At 36.4% G+C, this 15,881-nt stretch overlaps 1 protein-coding gene across 1 annotated transcript in view; it reads right to left on the bottom strand.

Moving 5' to 3' along the window:
• The window catches only part of ENTREP2 (endosomal transmembrane epsin interactor 2), a 534,833-nt gene that overhangs the window by 25,474 nt on the left and 493,478 nt on the right, over nt 1-15,881 (bottom strand). Inside the window, exons 6-7 of the mRNA XM_078151179.1 lie at nt 8,679-8,839; nt 7,927-8,062 (exon numbers count right to left, since the gene is read on the bottom strand). Coding sequence (XP_078007305.1) covers nt 7,927-8,062; nt 8,679-8,839 — 297 coding nt within the window. The remainder of the gene's footprint in view (nt 1-7,926; nt 8,063-8,678; nt 8,840-15,881) is intronic.

Below are 15,881 nucleotides of genomic sequence, written 5' to 3'. Positions count from 1 at the left end.
AACCACATGAAACCACCATACTTAAATAAAAATGAGAATTTTTCTGATTATTATGCTGAGCCAAATCATCCCCTAACTTAGGAGGCAAACAGTATTTACATTTAAGAAAATCAAGCGGACACCAATATGTTACCCTTGCTTGCTACTCCATATACTGGGTCATCTCAATTTGGGAGAAAAGGCTATTGGTATAAGCATAATGACACCAGCAAGACAGAGACAAGAAAGCTATAAGAAAGGCTCAAGTAACTTACCTGATAGTTTCTCTAATGATTTACTGTCATTGGCAGTTGTTTCTCTATCTCTCTCTCTTTCTTTCTTTCTTTCTTTCTTTCTTTCTGTTAGGCAATGGGGTTAAGTGACTTGCTCAGAATCACATAGTTAATAAGTGTCAAGTGTCAGAGGCTGCATTTGAACTGGGATCCTCCTGACTCCAGGGCTGAGCCACTGAGCCACCTAGCTGTCCCCTGTTTATCTATTTCTTAAGAGGCTTGAGAAAGCATTTCCACTCATGTGACAACCCTCAGCTAAAGCAAGAGTAGGCTGTCCATTTTTTTCTTGTGAACCAGACAGGGAAGCAGGGTGTTATTTAGATCCTAGTCTGGGTCTCACTACTATAGGAAAGAGATTAGGGAAACCTCTGTTTACTGCTTCTTTTAGCACTTTCTACAACTGCCTTACTTGAAGACTTTTGTGAGGAACCAGTGAATAAAGGACATGGAAGTTCTCTGAAAAAAAATGTAGTTCATTATCATGATGTACCTATATACATGCCTACTAACCTGCAAATACTGCTGCTGTTACTATGGGGTTTAAATCCCACCTCTTATGCTTACTACCTGTGTGACCTCTGGCAAGTCACTCAAACTCCCTGACCCTTACTTTCCTCATCTCTAAACTAAAGGAGGCTGGAGTAGATGGTTACTGAGGCCCCTTCTAGCTCTGGATCTCTGATCTTTTGATCCCACTATTGGGAGTTCATCCAAAGATGCAAAAATTGTCTCTGTAAGTTGTAATGTTAAATGGTTACTATGTAGCTAGGCCACTAACTGGTTGGGGCAAGGACGAGAAATGAATAGCAGCTGTGAGAACACAGCACAGGGGCAGCTATGGGTGCAATGGATAAAGCACCAACCCTGGAGTCAGGAGGACCTGAGTTCAAATATGATCTCCCACATTTATTAGCTATGTGACCCAGGGCAAGTCACTTAATTCCAACTGCCTCCAAAAACGAGGGAGAGAATGACAGTATGAACCTTCACACTCTTGGTAGGAGGCTATAGCTAAGCCACAATGTTTTGTTCATAGAAGGTTGTGACATATAAAACCATTTAAGAAAGGCCAGGTAGCTACCATGTAATTTTCAGGCAATGAGAGTATATGTACTTATGGTTTTGTTGTTGTTGTTGTTCAGTCATGTCCAACTCTTTGTGACCCCATTTGGGTTTTGTTTTGATTTTTTGGCAAAGATACTAGAGTGGTTTGCCATTTCCTTCTCTAGTTCACTTTACGGTTGAAGAAACTGAAGCAAACAGGGTTATGTGACTTGCCCAGGGTCACACAGCTAGGAAGTACCTGAGGCTAGGTTTGAGCTCAAGTCTTCCTGACTCCAGACCTGGTACTCTTATCCTATGTCACCTACCTGCCCTATAACTCTGCCCAAAAATGATTAATAAATATCAAAATTTAGAGGGGGAGGAAGGGAAAAAAATTGAGACTAAAATAATTTTTCATTAATGCATCAAGGAACTGTGATTTTGCTGGTGTGGGAACTTCCTATTTAGACTGGAACCTAGAAGAGAGTTGCTTCATATTCAAAGTAGTAAAGGGATTTACCCATGGTCACATAGTTATCAAGTATCAGAGGCCAGGTCTTTTTGATTCCAGGTCCAGCACTTTATACACTGCACCATGGCCTTAAGAAGGATCAGAATGAGTATCATTTCCATTTTTGTGGTTAATCATTTTAGTAACTTGAATATGGCTGGTTAGATAGCTTGAGATACTGGTTGAAGGAGAGACCCCTTCCTTGGCCTCGCCTTCATTTCAAAAGATTTTAAGGGAGAGGTCCTTGAGGTCTCAGGGAGAAGGTAGTTGGTTCTGAGTCTTAGTGAAAAGCCATGGGTTGGTGCCTGTAGGCAAGTGAAAGTAGATGGTAAGGGACAAAGAAACATGCCTTAAAATCCAGGTCCCTTGGATTATTGGATTCTGGGATATTATAAATAGGAACCCTGTAGGTGAAACAATACAACAAAGAATTCATGGTGGTTAGGGATGTGTATCTTCTATATCTTGGTATGGAAAAGACATTCAACACGATTCAATAAATATTTATTATGCCTACTACACTAGGCTCTTCCTTTAAAGAATATATAATTGGCTAAAGGAGATAAGATGTTTATAGGCAAATACAGTACAAAATAGAGTGTGGAGGGCAAAGGAGATAAGAAAAAGTTCTCTGGAAACATTTGGGAATTGTGTGTGGAAACATGAAGGAATTAAGGAAGGCTTCATGGAGGACACTGTATCTGATCTGAACTTCAGGAAAAGGAGGCTTTTTGATAGGCAGAGATGAGAGGGTAGTACCTCCCAGGAACAGGGGCATATATTTTGAAGATGACCTGGGAAGCTTATAGGTGCTATGAAAGTAAGATTTCTATACAATTTCCAATACTTAGCAGCAACTTGCTAACTACTGGTTCAAAGATTATTGATAAGGGATGTCATTCAAATGGTTTAAGAAGACTTCTACTCATCACAAGGGTTTTGTGTTTTTGTTTGTTCATTTTCCAGGGGTGGTGGGGAGGAGCTGAGAAGAAAAAAATAGATTAATTTAAAACAATACAATTTAATTTAATTTAAAACAGGTGTTTGATGATGGTGGGGATGGGTGGAGAAAGACTCCCATTCCATTGTCTACTGTGCTAAGGGTGATGATACTCCAATCAAGGAAACTGTTGCTTGCTGCCCAAAATACAGTCTTAATGGCCTTGAGGTTGAGAATGTGATGAGCACTTTTTCTTTCTCCCAATACCATGGGTGGCCATATGGTTGTGCAATAAAGTTAAGGCTGTTTGTCAGAACTTTTGCGAAGGCTTGATTATTCCTACTTCTAAAAGAATGTTCTCCTATTAAGATGATGCATGAAGGATCCAAAAGTGATCCCAATCCAGCTTACAAAAAAGTTTTGTTACAGCAGTCTTATGAAGAGCCCTCTTATTTCCTGAGTAGCCCCATTTGAAGTATTAAGGCTGAGCCACTAGAATGACTCAACAGAGAGGGGATTATCTGGAGTTAAGGGGAAAATGAGGTGAGGAGAAAGTTGTTTCTTTTTTTGGTAAGTTTGTTGTAGAGGTCTACTATGGATCCTAGTGATGGAGAGCAGCATTCAGTGAGGATGCCATGGGGTATAGTCATGTAGTGCTGAATCTTGGCAATGGTCTGACCTGACTAGCTAGTTGAGGTAAAGCCTGAACTCTGGGATAAAGCCTTTTTTTTTTTACCTCTGATCAAATAGGAGCCAGTAGCTGAAACAATACAACAAAAATTTATGATGATCAGGGATGTATATCCTCTACATCTTGAGAACTAAGCCCTTCAAATTCCCTCAAGAAGAGGTGGGGGTATTTTGTATAGGAACACTACAATTAAGTGTTTCACATTTCTTATCCACGAAGGCAGACGCCTTTTGTGGGTGACTTCTTGTTTGTGCATCATAAGAAAGGGAGGGTCTGGAAGGCAGTACAGTACAATGGAAAGAGCTCTGAATTTGGGGAAAGAAAACTAGACTCGTATCCTAGCTTTGCCACTAAATATCTGTATGACCTTGGGCAAACCATTTAACCTCTTGAGGTCTCAGTTTTTCCATCAGTAAAATGGAAAGGTTGGATTCCATTACCATTAATGACCCTTTCCAACTCTAAAGCTATGGACCTATGCTCTTAGTTATATGAGATTTTGATGTGGATTTGTGGTCTGATTTATCAATTTCTAGGTTAAAATAGAATGGATTGTTTTCAGTTGGTATGATGAGGTATTCTTATTTTTTGTGCATGATAAACCCTGCCATCTGCAGGGAGGGCTTATCCTAAGTGTGACCTGGTGCTTGCAGGGGCATTAGAAAGAGACACACAGAGCAGCATGAACTATGTTCTGGCCACTCACACAGTCATGGGGATGAGCAGAATCACTTAACTTATGGTCGGTGGGCTTCTGCCATCATTCACATAGATCAGCCCTTGCATATTTATGACAGGCCATGATCACAATCTAGACCACTTCATGTATATACAAATCTTCACCTTACTTGCATTTTTTCATATATAACAATGATTTAAATCGTTTGCCATATAAAGGAAAATTAAACAGATAATAAATATAGAAATAACAAAGCACTTTGGTGTTTCTGGCACAGCTTTAAAACAAATGAAGAGGAATTTCCATAATTAATAGCTTAGAAACAAGATGATACAAACACTTCAATTCTGTTACTTTAGCAAGAACAATTTCTTTCACTCAAGTAGTTTTCCCTTTTTGTTTCTATTATGGATAGAGGAATGAAAGGCAAAGAATACCTAGTTATTTTTATTGTCTACACAGTGAGGCAAAATTAGAAGCATCTTATCTATACCGGCATTTGTGTGTCCTGACAAGCACATTCAGAAGATTTCAAGCCCGAGTAAAGAATGTCACAGCGTTAAACTGAAAAGGGATTTGGAAAAGATAGTGAAAGTGAAGACGTGTGACTCATCTGCCTAGCAAAAACTACCATGTGAATGGCAGGACAAACCAAGTGATATGCTCTCTGTGTTTGAGAATAGAATCTGTTCCTTGGAATAACCAGTAAAAATGATTTTTAAAAAGTTAACATAAAAAAATTTTCATTTTAGTGAATAAATATTTACATATTGTGAATACTAATTTTTCTTATTTTTATATCATACCCTAACACTAAGCCTAATTTTCTTCTTAGATTCAGAAATGTGCAAATCTTATATCCTGAACCCCCTCTCCTCCCCCTCCCCTCACCGTTCCCTACATATTGCCTCAATAACCATCATTTCCAAGTGTTGTTGACAAAGGCATTCTCCTTGCTGGTGAAACATCTTCTATCCTCTAACTGTAATCTTTCTGTGGTTTTCAGAAATTCCTAAATAACTCATAGTTATTGATTTTCCTTTTATTACACAGCAATTGTATTTAGTCCAAATTATTTGAATACCTAAGCATCCTCACAATCTGGTCCCAGTCTTTCCAATCTTTTGTCCCAATGCTTTCCTGTACAAACCCTAAAGCTCCCATCAGATTGATTTACTTACTGTCCCTCAAATATGCCTTGCACATCTCTGACTCTGTACTCTTCCTTACACTATTCCCCCTCCTTGGAATATTCTCCCCTCTCTTCCTCAGATACCTGAATCCTACTCATTCTTCAAGGTCTAGGTGCATGAAGACTAACCTAACTACCCCAGCCCACAATAATCACTCTTTGCTCTGAACCTCCTTATCACTTAATATCTGCACCACTTGGCATTTGTGTAAGGTTTTGGGTTGTTATTTATATATTTATTGTGCATACATCCTGCCTCTTCAGTAAGAGTTATTCAAAATTCAATTAATATTTATAGAGTCATTAGACAACCTTATGCTAGGTGCTGTAGGATGAGTGTAGGGGTTCTGTATTATGCTATTTCGTATTCTCCATAGTACCTAGCACAGTGCCTTGCACACTGAAGACTAATTCAACAAGGATCTGTTAAGGTGCCTGTTATGATTCATAGCAAGGCATATAATATAGATCCCCATTTTGGGCTTGGTAATCTGAAGGATCCATAGGAATTGGGGAGGCCAACTGGGGAGGCTCCCTTATCTCTCCAGTGGGCTATGACAAGTAAGGTTGAGGAAAAGGAAGGAGGAATGTGAGAAGGAAGCTGGAGTGTAGATCAAACCAAGGCCGCATTAGGAAGCAACTCTAGAAGCATTCAGAGAAATGAGGCTAGGGTTTATCTCTATATTCACTTGAGATGGTCTTAGGCTGAACTCTTTTTGTAGGAATATTTGGTTTACTTTTTGTGAATTATGCCACAAATCTATCAAACCCCCTTGATATTTGAATACTTTTCTGTTAGAAGTATCAAGCTTAAACATGTCTTTATTTAAACAAAAGAGAAAAGGATGAGAAATTCCATAAAGAATGAGAAAGAAGAATTCAAGGCAAAAGAGTTCATGACATTTTTTGCCTAGTAAAATTTTCCAAACATTTACTATTCACAAATAAATATATGTGAATAGAGAAAATCAATTAATACCTACACCATACCAGTTTCACTACACTTTTTTTTTAGGTAATTGGGGTTAAGTGACTTGCCCAGGGTCACACAGCTAGTAAGTAGCAAGTGTTTGGTCTCAGGCTGAATTTGAACTCAGGTCCTCCTGACTTCAGGGCTGGTACTCTATCCACTGTGCCACCTAGCTGCCCCTTAACTATACTTTTGAAAACATAAAATGAACACTAACAAACATAGAAAGTGTCCCAACAAAAATTGTATGGTATTCATAAAATACAGGAACCATCACCTTATGGCAGCTATAGAAAAAATTCACGCTTCCTTGACAAAAAGGAGGAAGAGGAATGACAAACATTCTTAAAGGACATGATGAAGAGGTGTGTGAACTAAAGAAATACTTTTGGGACAAGTACACATAATTTCACCAAGCAATAGTCAAGGCTGATAATTGGTACACCCCATGGAATTTATCCATGTAACTAGGAAATGATTCAGATCCAAGAAGGAAATCAAAAGGCCCTTCATGAGCAATATTCACATGAACTCACTCAACAATATGTCAACAAAGACACGTCAAACAATCAGTTGAGTCATGTATATTTGTTTATGGTCCAGAAGGGTTTATGATGGTAACCCAGGACCAGGTCATCACCACCAGTAATTAGAGAAGGTTTGTCTTTAAATGATCAATATAGACTTACTGATCAAAACATATTAGCAAGAAAATGGCAGAAATTTTGCAACATGGCACCATAGGCTGCAAAAAAATAAAACCAATTGAATATCTAGCAAGACATGATCTGGTAGCTAGAGTTACACATCAGAACTCAATAAAATTCATGAACTGATGGATGAGAAATCCTTATACTACGTACATACCTCAAAATATCTGAGGCAACTCAAGTAACAATTTATACTGGAACCAGATGATTATCATGGATTGAGCTGTTACCCATAGTCACCCAGACATAACATTAGTCCATAAAAAGAAACAATTTAAAAACAATGTTTTTAATAGATTCTACTATGCCAAATACTTAAAATCTCCAAGCTTCATGGAACAAAAAAGCTTTTACAATACAGAGATGTGGCAGAGGAGATTAAACATGTGAGAATAAGAGGAAGTAAAAATTATTCTGCTAAATCTCATCTGCTAATGGAGTTGCACCCAAAATACTTTCTGGGAACCTACAGAGGATGAACACATATGTTAATACTTATATTCAAATACAAAAGTAGTTATTTTATCTACCTCTGAAATAGTCCATATAAGATTAACATATAAAAGAAAAACAGCAGGATAGCAATTTGTTCCAGTACTGTTTCTATCTGAAACCCATTGACAAAATGAGAAATAAGATGATAACAATAACTGGCATTCATATACCACTTTAGGGTTATAACATGCTTTGTATACACTATTTCTTTTGGTCTTCACGAGAACTTGGAGATGTAAGTACTAGAGATTTTATTATTTCCATTTTACATTTGAGGAAACTGAGGGCCAGTGAAATTAAGTGACTTTTTCAAAATTCACAGGATGGTGTCAGAAGTGAGACTAGAGCTTGGGTCTCTCCTAACTCCGAATTCAGTTCTCTTTTTACTACACCAACTGCCTATCTTTGAAAATGTTTCTTACCTGGCTTGCAAGTGTCTGTCCAATCACTGCTTCATATGGAGGAGGGAGTTCTGTTGGATAAAGCATCCCAGGACTGTTGATGGCAACCTCATACAAAGTACTGAATGGAGAATTAGGAAATTCCAAGTGAAGTCCTCTGAAAAGAGAGAAAGGACACTTTATTATAATCCCTTAGCTTAGCAAGAAAACTAATTAAGTTTCTCTATTATAGCTAAGCAAACAGAATGTGTAATAAATCTTGTGAAAAGTTTTCCTCACCATATACGTGTCATGAAAATGAACTGAAATCCTAATTCATTGGAATTTCAGTTTAATTTTTTTTTCTGGGAGGACACATCAACTATTTAACCAACTTCACAACACCACCTTTAAATTAAATTAATTATACAGATAATTAAAATTTTAATTCAACTTTTGTGTGTTAGATTAATGACTGTAATTTAATAGAAGCTTAAGTTTTATGTTCCATTATGACATAAAAGAGTTGCTTTTGTCTTGCCAGAATTCTTTTTTATTACTGCATTGTAACAATACTAATAATGCGTATTCTAGATCTAAGCTGTCACTTTTTTCACAACCTATTCTCTAGTCTCTTATCAAACTCTCCTTCTTACCTTTGTTATTCTCTAGTCAACTTGTTCACTGAAAGTGAGAATGGTTTCAACTTCTCATAACAAACCCAGCCCAACTATGGCTTCCTGATCTATGTAACTACAGCATGTAATCACAGGCATATAAAAGAAAAGATGAACCTTTGAGCTTCTATCATGGGTGTACAGGTATACTCTGGTGGGTAATAGGGTGGGGGAGGTATTGGAGGTATGAATTCATCAAAATCCAAGGTCTGGTGGAGAATGGTTCCATGGGGAGTCATACAGTCTGGGTTTGTGGAATGTGATCTCTGTGGAAGAAACTGAAAAATAAAGTTGAATCAGATTTATTTGTGCAGAACTACCAGTACATCTCATGCTGTGTGTGTCTAACTTAATTATATATGAGCTTTAATTATAAATTTAAAGTATATGTAATTTAAACTGTCAAGCAAGGAATGTTAAACACATACTTAAGAAAGAAAAGTTTTCCTTGAGTAATGGTTTACTCTAGACATACTATTATAGTTGCCTTTCAAATACTGATATGCTGAATTTTAGTGCTTTTGTTTGTTTGTTTAAGAAAAATAAGATTGCAGAACTCTTTATATCTCTCCTCATACCAAACCCTGATGGACAATGTTTGTTTGGTAAATTCCCTGGTTCCAAAACAGTGCTGGTACTTGCAGATTTGAGGGGAAAATAAGTAGTCTTTATGAATTCTCTTAATGATATATTGTGGAATGATCTCAATAACTCAGGTTGTTTGACTTGCTTAATAAAAGGATAAATGATTCCATTGTATTTCTTCTTTGAATAGATGTGCATCCTAGACTTCTCATGAAAATCTTCCCATCATGCTTCTGGAAGTAGCTGCTTGTTGTTTCCATATATTAGGTTACTTCATGTGACTACTCAAGATGTTATTTTATGCATTCATTTGACAAACATTCATTGGGTTGTTCAATGTATTGTGCTAGGACCGGAGAAGATATGAAGCTAAACAAAACATGGTCTGTAGCCTCAAAGAGTTTATAATATAGTAGTAAATAATAATAGTTCATTATAATTTTTAAACGGACATTTTGTTTTGACATTATAGATATTTTCCAACCATACTAGTATTTCTACAGAGTTGTTGCTCAGTCATTATCAGTCATGTCTGACTCTTTGTGACCCCATTTGGGGTTTCTTAGCAAAGATACTGAAGTGGTTTGCTATTTCCTTCTCTAGCTCATTTTACAGATGAGGAAACTGAGGCAAATAAGGTTAAGCGACTTGCCCAGGGTCACCAGCTAGTAATTGTCTGAGACCACATTTAAATTCAGGAAGATAAGTCTTCCTGACTCCAGGCTCAGTACTCTATCCACTATGCCACCTAGCTGCCCTACAAAGTACATTATGTAAAAAATTAATTTAGTGATTTAACTTTGACAAGATATATCTAACAGCGACTTATGAATTTGATGAATTTTGTTGCCTTTCAGTGTTACCTTTATTTAAATTGTAATTGTAAAATTTATTGTTTTTTGGCTTAGCTCCTTTACTCTGAATCACTTCATCTAAGCCCCTTCATATTTCTCTGATTTCTTCATATTCATTTTTCCTTCAGGTACCATCATTTTTCAGCTACCCCTCCAAATAGTAGGCACATGTATAGTTTCTAACTTATTTCCATGAACAATGATATTTACATTTTGGCACATATTAGTCTTTCCTTATTGTTAAGAGTTTCCTTAGGCTATCATTCTAGTAGTGGAATCTCTGAGTTCACGAATATAATCTATTTTTCTAAGCTACTTACGTTACATTTAGATGTGTATCATTTGTTCACGTTTCCTTTATTGATTACTATTTTATTTCATTATAGTCTGTAAGAATATATTAACTATTCCTGCTTTTCTACATTTATTTATAGATTTTCATGCTCTAGCACGTGGGTTTTGTAAAGGATGCGGAAAAGTAAGTATGCCCTTTAATGTTTCTATTTAATAATTACCATAGGTTTAGAAAATCTATTCCACTTTGATAATTTCCTTCTTATTTGCCTTCTGTTAGACTATCAAGTTCTAAAAGAGGAATGTTGAAATTACAGCTTTTTTACTATAAAAGTAATTCTGTCTTTAAATTAGCTTTTTCTTTACTTACTCTTAGATGCTATACCATTGTGTGTGTGTGTGTGTGTGTGAACACACACCTGTATAATCAATACTGATATTATATTTTCAATGATACTTTAAAACATAATGTATTTTCCTTGTTTGTTTCTCAAAAGTATTTTTACTAGTTGAAAAAATCTGAAGTTGTGATTAAAAATCATGTTCTGGATTTGTGTGAAGCATTACAAATATTAATACAGCCTCCCACTTTAACATTATATGCATTTTTGTATTTTAAGAGATAGGGAACCTGCTACAGTGGAAATAGTACCCAATTTTGAGTCTTGAGTTTAGCACTGTCAGACCTGATTTTTTGAACCTCAGCTAGGTGCTAACTGCCTGTGTAACCTTAGGCAGTTTGCTAATCTGTAAAATGAGGGGATTTAATGAGAAGACCTACAAGACCTCTCCAGCTCTGAATCTATGTATTTATTTTATACAGCAAATTTCTAGATTTTGTAACAACTGAATAACAACAACATGTATATGTATACATTTTAGTACTAACAATTACTCATTATCTAAATGGGGATTATATGTGAAAAAAAGGTAGGAAAACTCACTGGAAATCATTGCATTTTTGGAATTCTGCTCTTTGTTTCTCTCTGCCTCTCTCTTTCTTTGCACTATATACGAATTATTAAGGTCTAACCAGTATAAAATGTTGATATTTTGCTCCCAGTATTACTAGATGTAGATCAAGGGAATGTTGTAAATGTTGTTAATCTAGAATTTAGCAAAGCTTTGGACAAAATCTCTCATGCTATTCTTGTGGAAAAGATACAAAGACACAGGCTAGATGGCTATTCAGTTAAATGGCTTTGGGACAGGTTGAATGGCCTAGTCCAAAGAGTGGTCAAGTAACTGTTTGAACAAAGTCTCCAGTAGAGTGCCTCAGGAACTCAAGTTTGACTCGGTGCAGTTCAATATGTTTTATCAAGGATTTCTATAAAGGTATGGATGGCTTGCACATCAAATGTACAGATAACAAAGATAGGAGGGATAACTAAAACAATGGGTAACAGATTCAGAATATTTAAAAATGCCTTTATAGGCTAACATTGTCTGAATCGTCTAACAAAAATTTAATAGAGATATATGTGAAATTTTACACTTGGAGGAGACAAGGCTAGAGAGTAGTTCTCCTGAAAAAGATGTGGGGTTTTTGGCAAACTACAGCCTGAATATGAGTTAACCTTGGGATATGGCAACCTGTACGGCTTTCAATTTTGAAAAATTCATTTATTAATGGCCTATTATTTGCCACATACTATGTGAGGATCTAGAAATGTAAAGTAAAAAGAGAAACAATCTAAGCCCATAAGGAACTTAGATTTTAACAGTAAGACACAACACATGCATATATGAGATACACATGTAAGTGTGGGGTTCTATGCCAACAGTAGTTAATTAATAGATATGAAGTTTTAAATGTATAAAAAAGATGCTTTATGCTCTCTTGTCTCTTTGTGAGATGTGCATTTTCTTTGAATTGTCCAAAAAAGAAAGCAATGTGATTGGCTGGTATGATCTGTCACACCCACTGGGCCTTTGCACAAAGTAACAGACTACTGATGAATTCAGAAAAGCAGGGACCGGCCAGTAGTGAAAGACTCCAGATTCAGACCCATGAGAAGGAATTATTCCTAGGGAAAGCAGGGAATTTCATTCAACCTCTGTTCCTTCCAAAGTGAATATGTTATCAGAGAGAATGGAGAATGCTTTAGAGGACATCCTGAAAACAAACACAGACAGAAATGCAGTAAGAGAGACAGACACCCAAGTAATGAAATAGATTCAAGGAGTGTGACCTGTTGTATCATCAAAGAATACCAGATATGTTCTCAAATACAGGTATCTAGTAACTAGGAGTTGTAGGTTTACCTTTTGGCCACACATGCTCTCTACATGTATGCCTCATTACCACCATGCATTGGGTTTAAGCCACTCACTCTTCCCCTGGACTTTGTGTATTTGTGAGGAGTATACCCGAGACCTTTGAGAGATGTTTTATACCAACTATTCTTAGTATACGACCTTATTAAAGACTTTTGCTAAATGCTAGTTGAGGCTGTTAACTATTATCAATGGTGAGCATATTGGTGGGGGCTGGCAGATGAAAGCCAAAGAAACATGTACCCTTAGGGTTCCCTGAATAGTAGTTGCCCTCTGGGGACTCATCCTGCCAGAAGCTACCTGGAGCTGGTGATGTAGGCCAAGGAGGGATGCTGTATGTATACAAAATAAATGCAAAGTTATAATGGTGAGTGGGCAGTTAGCTGGTGAGGAGGGAGAAACCAAGGAAAGCCTCATGTAAAAGGTGTTGGCACTTGAGTAAGAAGATTTGGGAAAGAAAATCAAGGCTTTCAAGAGGCAGAGGTAAGGATGGACGTCCAGGTGTGCTGGACTTTCAGTCCGAAGGCCCAAAGACAAAAGATGGGGTATTGTGCATGAGGAAAGAGTTTATTTTGCTTGGTGTTTGTTGAGTTTAGAATAAGAATCAAATGTATGTAGAATGATTTGCAAACCCTAAAAGCATCATATACACACACATACAAAAATGAAGCACACTGGTGTACTTAGTACGTACACAGGATCACAGACTAGAGCTGGAGGGGACCTCAGAAACCATCTTGTTCAGCCCTTTCATTTTGTAAATGTTAAGTGACTTGCCCAGGGTCCCATCAGGAGATATATCTGAATTCAGGTCCTGTGATTCGAGTCAATCTTTTCCCTACTGTACCATACTGCCAACGGTGTTATACCATGGAATAACTTTAAAGCATGCCTGTGTGATAATATGTGAATGTATGTACAATGGAGAATAAGCATGTAAAGACTTACATGGGATGGCATGAGTGAAAATGAAAACAGAGATGAACATTTATATGGAACAGGAAAAAAAGGAAACCACTATTCTGCCCATGATAGACAAAACCCTCCCTTGGGAAGGTTTTGATTTTTTTGTACTCTTTCTATGGATAGATAGATAGATAGAAAGATATAGATACATACAAAATATATTTCTATATTAGAACAACATTATATACAACTATAGATATGTAATTTGTTACAAGAAAGGGCTTTTATTGAGTGAGGAGTGGGATAGAGGCTTAGTAGATAGTGATAGTTATGAAAAAAAAGGAACCAACAAAACAGTTTCTAAAGCAAATTAAAAAAAAAAGAAATAAATAGATCCATCTCATTATCACCAAATTAAATTATATACACTTACATACATATTTCTCTAAAAATATCATGAAAATAAGTACTATTTCTTATATGAACTTGTTTTTTGTTCTTTTTTGTACATTGATATGTTTGTTGATAATTAACTTTAAAATAAAAAGAAAATTAAAAATAGAGCAATTATGAAATATATCTCAATACTCTATAGATACTTGATTCAGTTACACTAGCATTAAACATATATCTCAATGTGCTTCCAATGTCACAGGAACAAAACATACTCCGAGTGAAAAGGGAGAAAAACTTCACTGTTGGTCATTTTTGTTAAGAGGCTAGGAACCAGGAAATGTTTATCCAGGAGACTTCTATTATGTCGAACATTGAAAAACTAGGTTCAATATGATCTCTACACATTTTCAAAGAGCTGTCACATACAGTATCTCATAAATCCTAAGAGTCTTGGAGGGAAAGTATTAATCTTCCCATTTACAAATGCTGAAACTGACACACAGAGAGGGTAAGTCAATTAAATAACGTGTCAGCAGGCTATGTGAACACAAACAAAATGGGAGAAATTGGTATTGGGAAATGGAGGGAAGAGGGAAGAAGAGCTGAGGAAAATGAAGGAAATTAATGTCAAATAAGTTTAAGGAGTTTTTAGTTGCCCCAGAATGCAAGTCACAATATTACACAAACTACATAGCAGCAATGCAGTTGAGGTTTCCAGAGAATAATAATTTATATCCTGACTACCATATAAGAGTAATAATTCTGAACCACTACTATTCTTGGGTTATCTCAGTTATGATTATTCCATACTTAAAAGAACTATCAATTTACACATAACTTAAGCATGTAGTAAGCATGCTAAATATATTCATGCTAAATTCATGCTAAAATATATTGCCCTTTTACCTAGTATTTTTGTTCTTAAAACATATATGCTATAACGCAATGTACAATGTTGGAGTTTATAGCTCCTATAATGTTATATTTGCTTATGAAAGCACCTTACAATTTATTGATTCACAATGAAATCTGATGTGGTACTACCCACGTGGTACTTAATCTTTTTTTTCATAACACATGCCAAAGAAAATAACCAGTATAAAGCCTTGATAAATAGGGTCAAAAGTTCATTGCCACTGCATAAATGTTTCTTAAAATTGTAACCCCCTCAAAAGGTTAGCAACTGCTTTTGACAATCCTAGTGGATTTATACCGGCTGAAAGTGTTTCAGCAGGGTGTACAATTAGAACAGGTTTTTTTTTTTTAATCTTAGTAATGGCACACTAAAACTGTGTTCTGGCTTCCAAGCTTGCTTAAATGACATATTACAGTGGGGTAAATAGGGGGAAAAAGATAACACTCTCCTACCAAAACTAAAACATGCTTTTTCTTTCAATATAATAGTAGTTTTTCCTATGGTTTTTTTTTTTTGGTGGGGATTGTTGTAGTTGGTTTAAATCTTGACTTTTTAAAATAAAATAAAGGAGCATTTTTTTTGCTTTTCCCCTAATGAAGAAATACACACACATATTGTATCTGAATTTGAGTATAAAGTACTAATTTATTTTAAGTTAAAATATTTAAAAATCTTTCATATGAAGAGATATGACTTGAATTGCTTGGCCTCTTGACTTCCTTTAAGAGTATCTCTTCCCTAAGACACCATTGATTACTTGGGGTTTATAACAGGAAAATGCAGACAAATCAACTAACTGGATTAAAGTGTGCAAATGAAATAATACTGAATCTAAAGGGTATTGGCTAATGGGGGAGGAGCCAAGATGGCAGAGTGAAAGCAGCAATTTGCTTGAGCTCTCCCCCAAACCCCTCCAAATACCTATAAAAAATGGCTCTAAACAAAGCCACAAAAAGACAGAGTGAAACAAATTTCCAGCCCAAGACAACCTGGATGATTGATCAGAAAGGTATATCGTGCTGGGCTGGGAGCGCAGCACGGCATGGATGCACAGGCCGCAGCAAACCTGGAGCAGGCCTCAGAGGACTGAAT

This window comes from Phascolarctos cinereus, unplaced genomic scaffold (genome assembly GCF_003287225.1).
Source record: "Phascolarctos cinereus isolate Bilbo 61053 unplaced genomic scaffold, phaCin_HiC Scaffold_3;HRSCAF=262, whole genome shotgun sequence".
Taxonomy (NCBI): domain Eukaryota; kingdom Metazoa; phylum Chordata; class Mammalia; order Diprotodontia; family Phascolarctidae; genus Phascolarctos; species Phascolarctos cinereus.
Note: the sequence above shows the minus strand (reverse complement) of the source record. Positions and strands in the feature narration are given on the sequence as shown.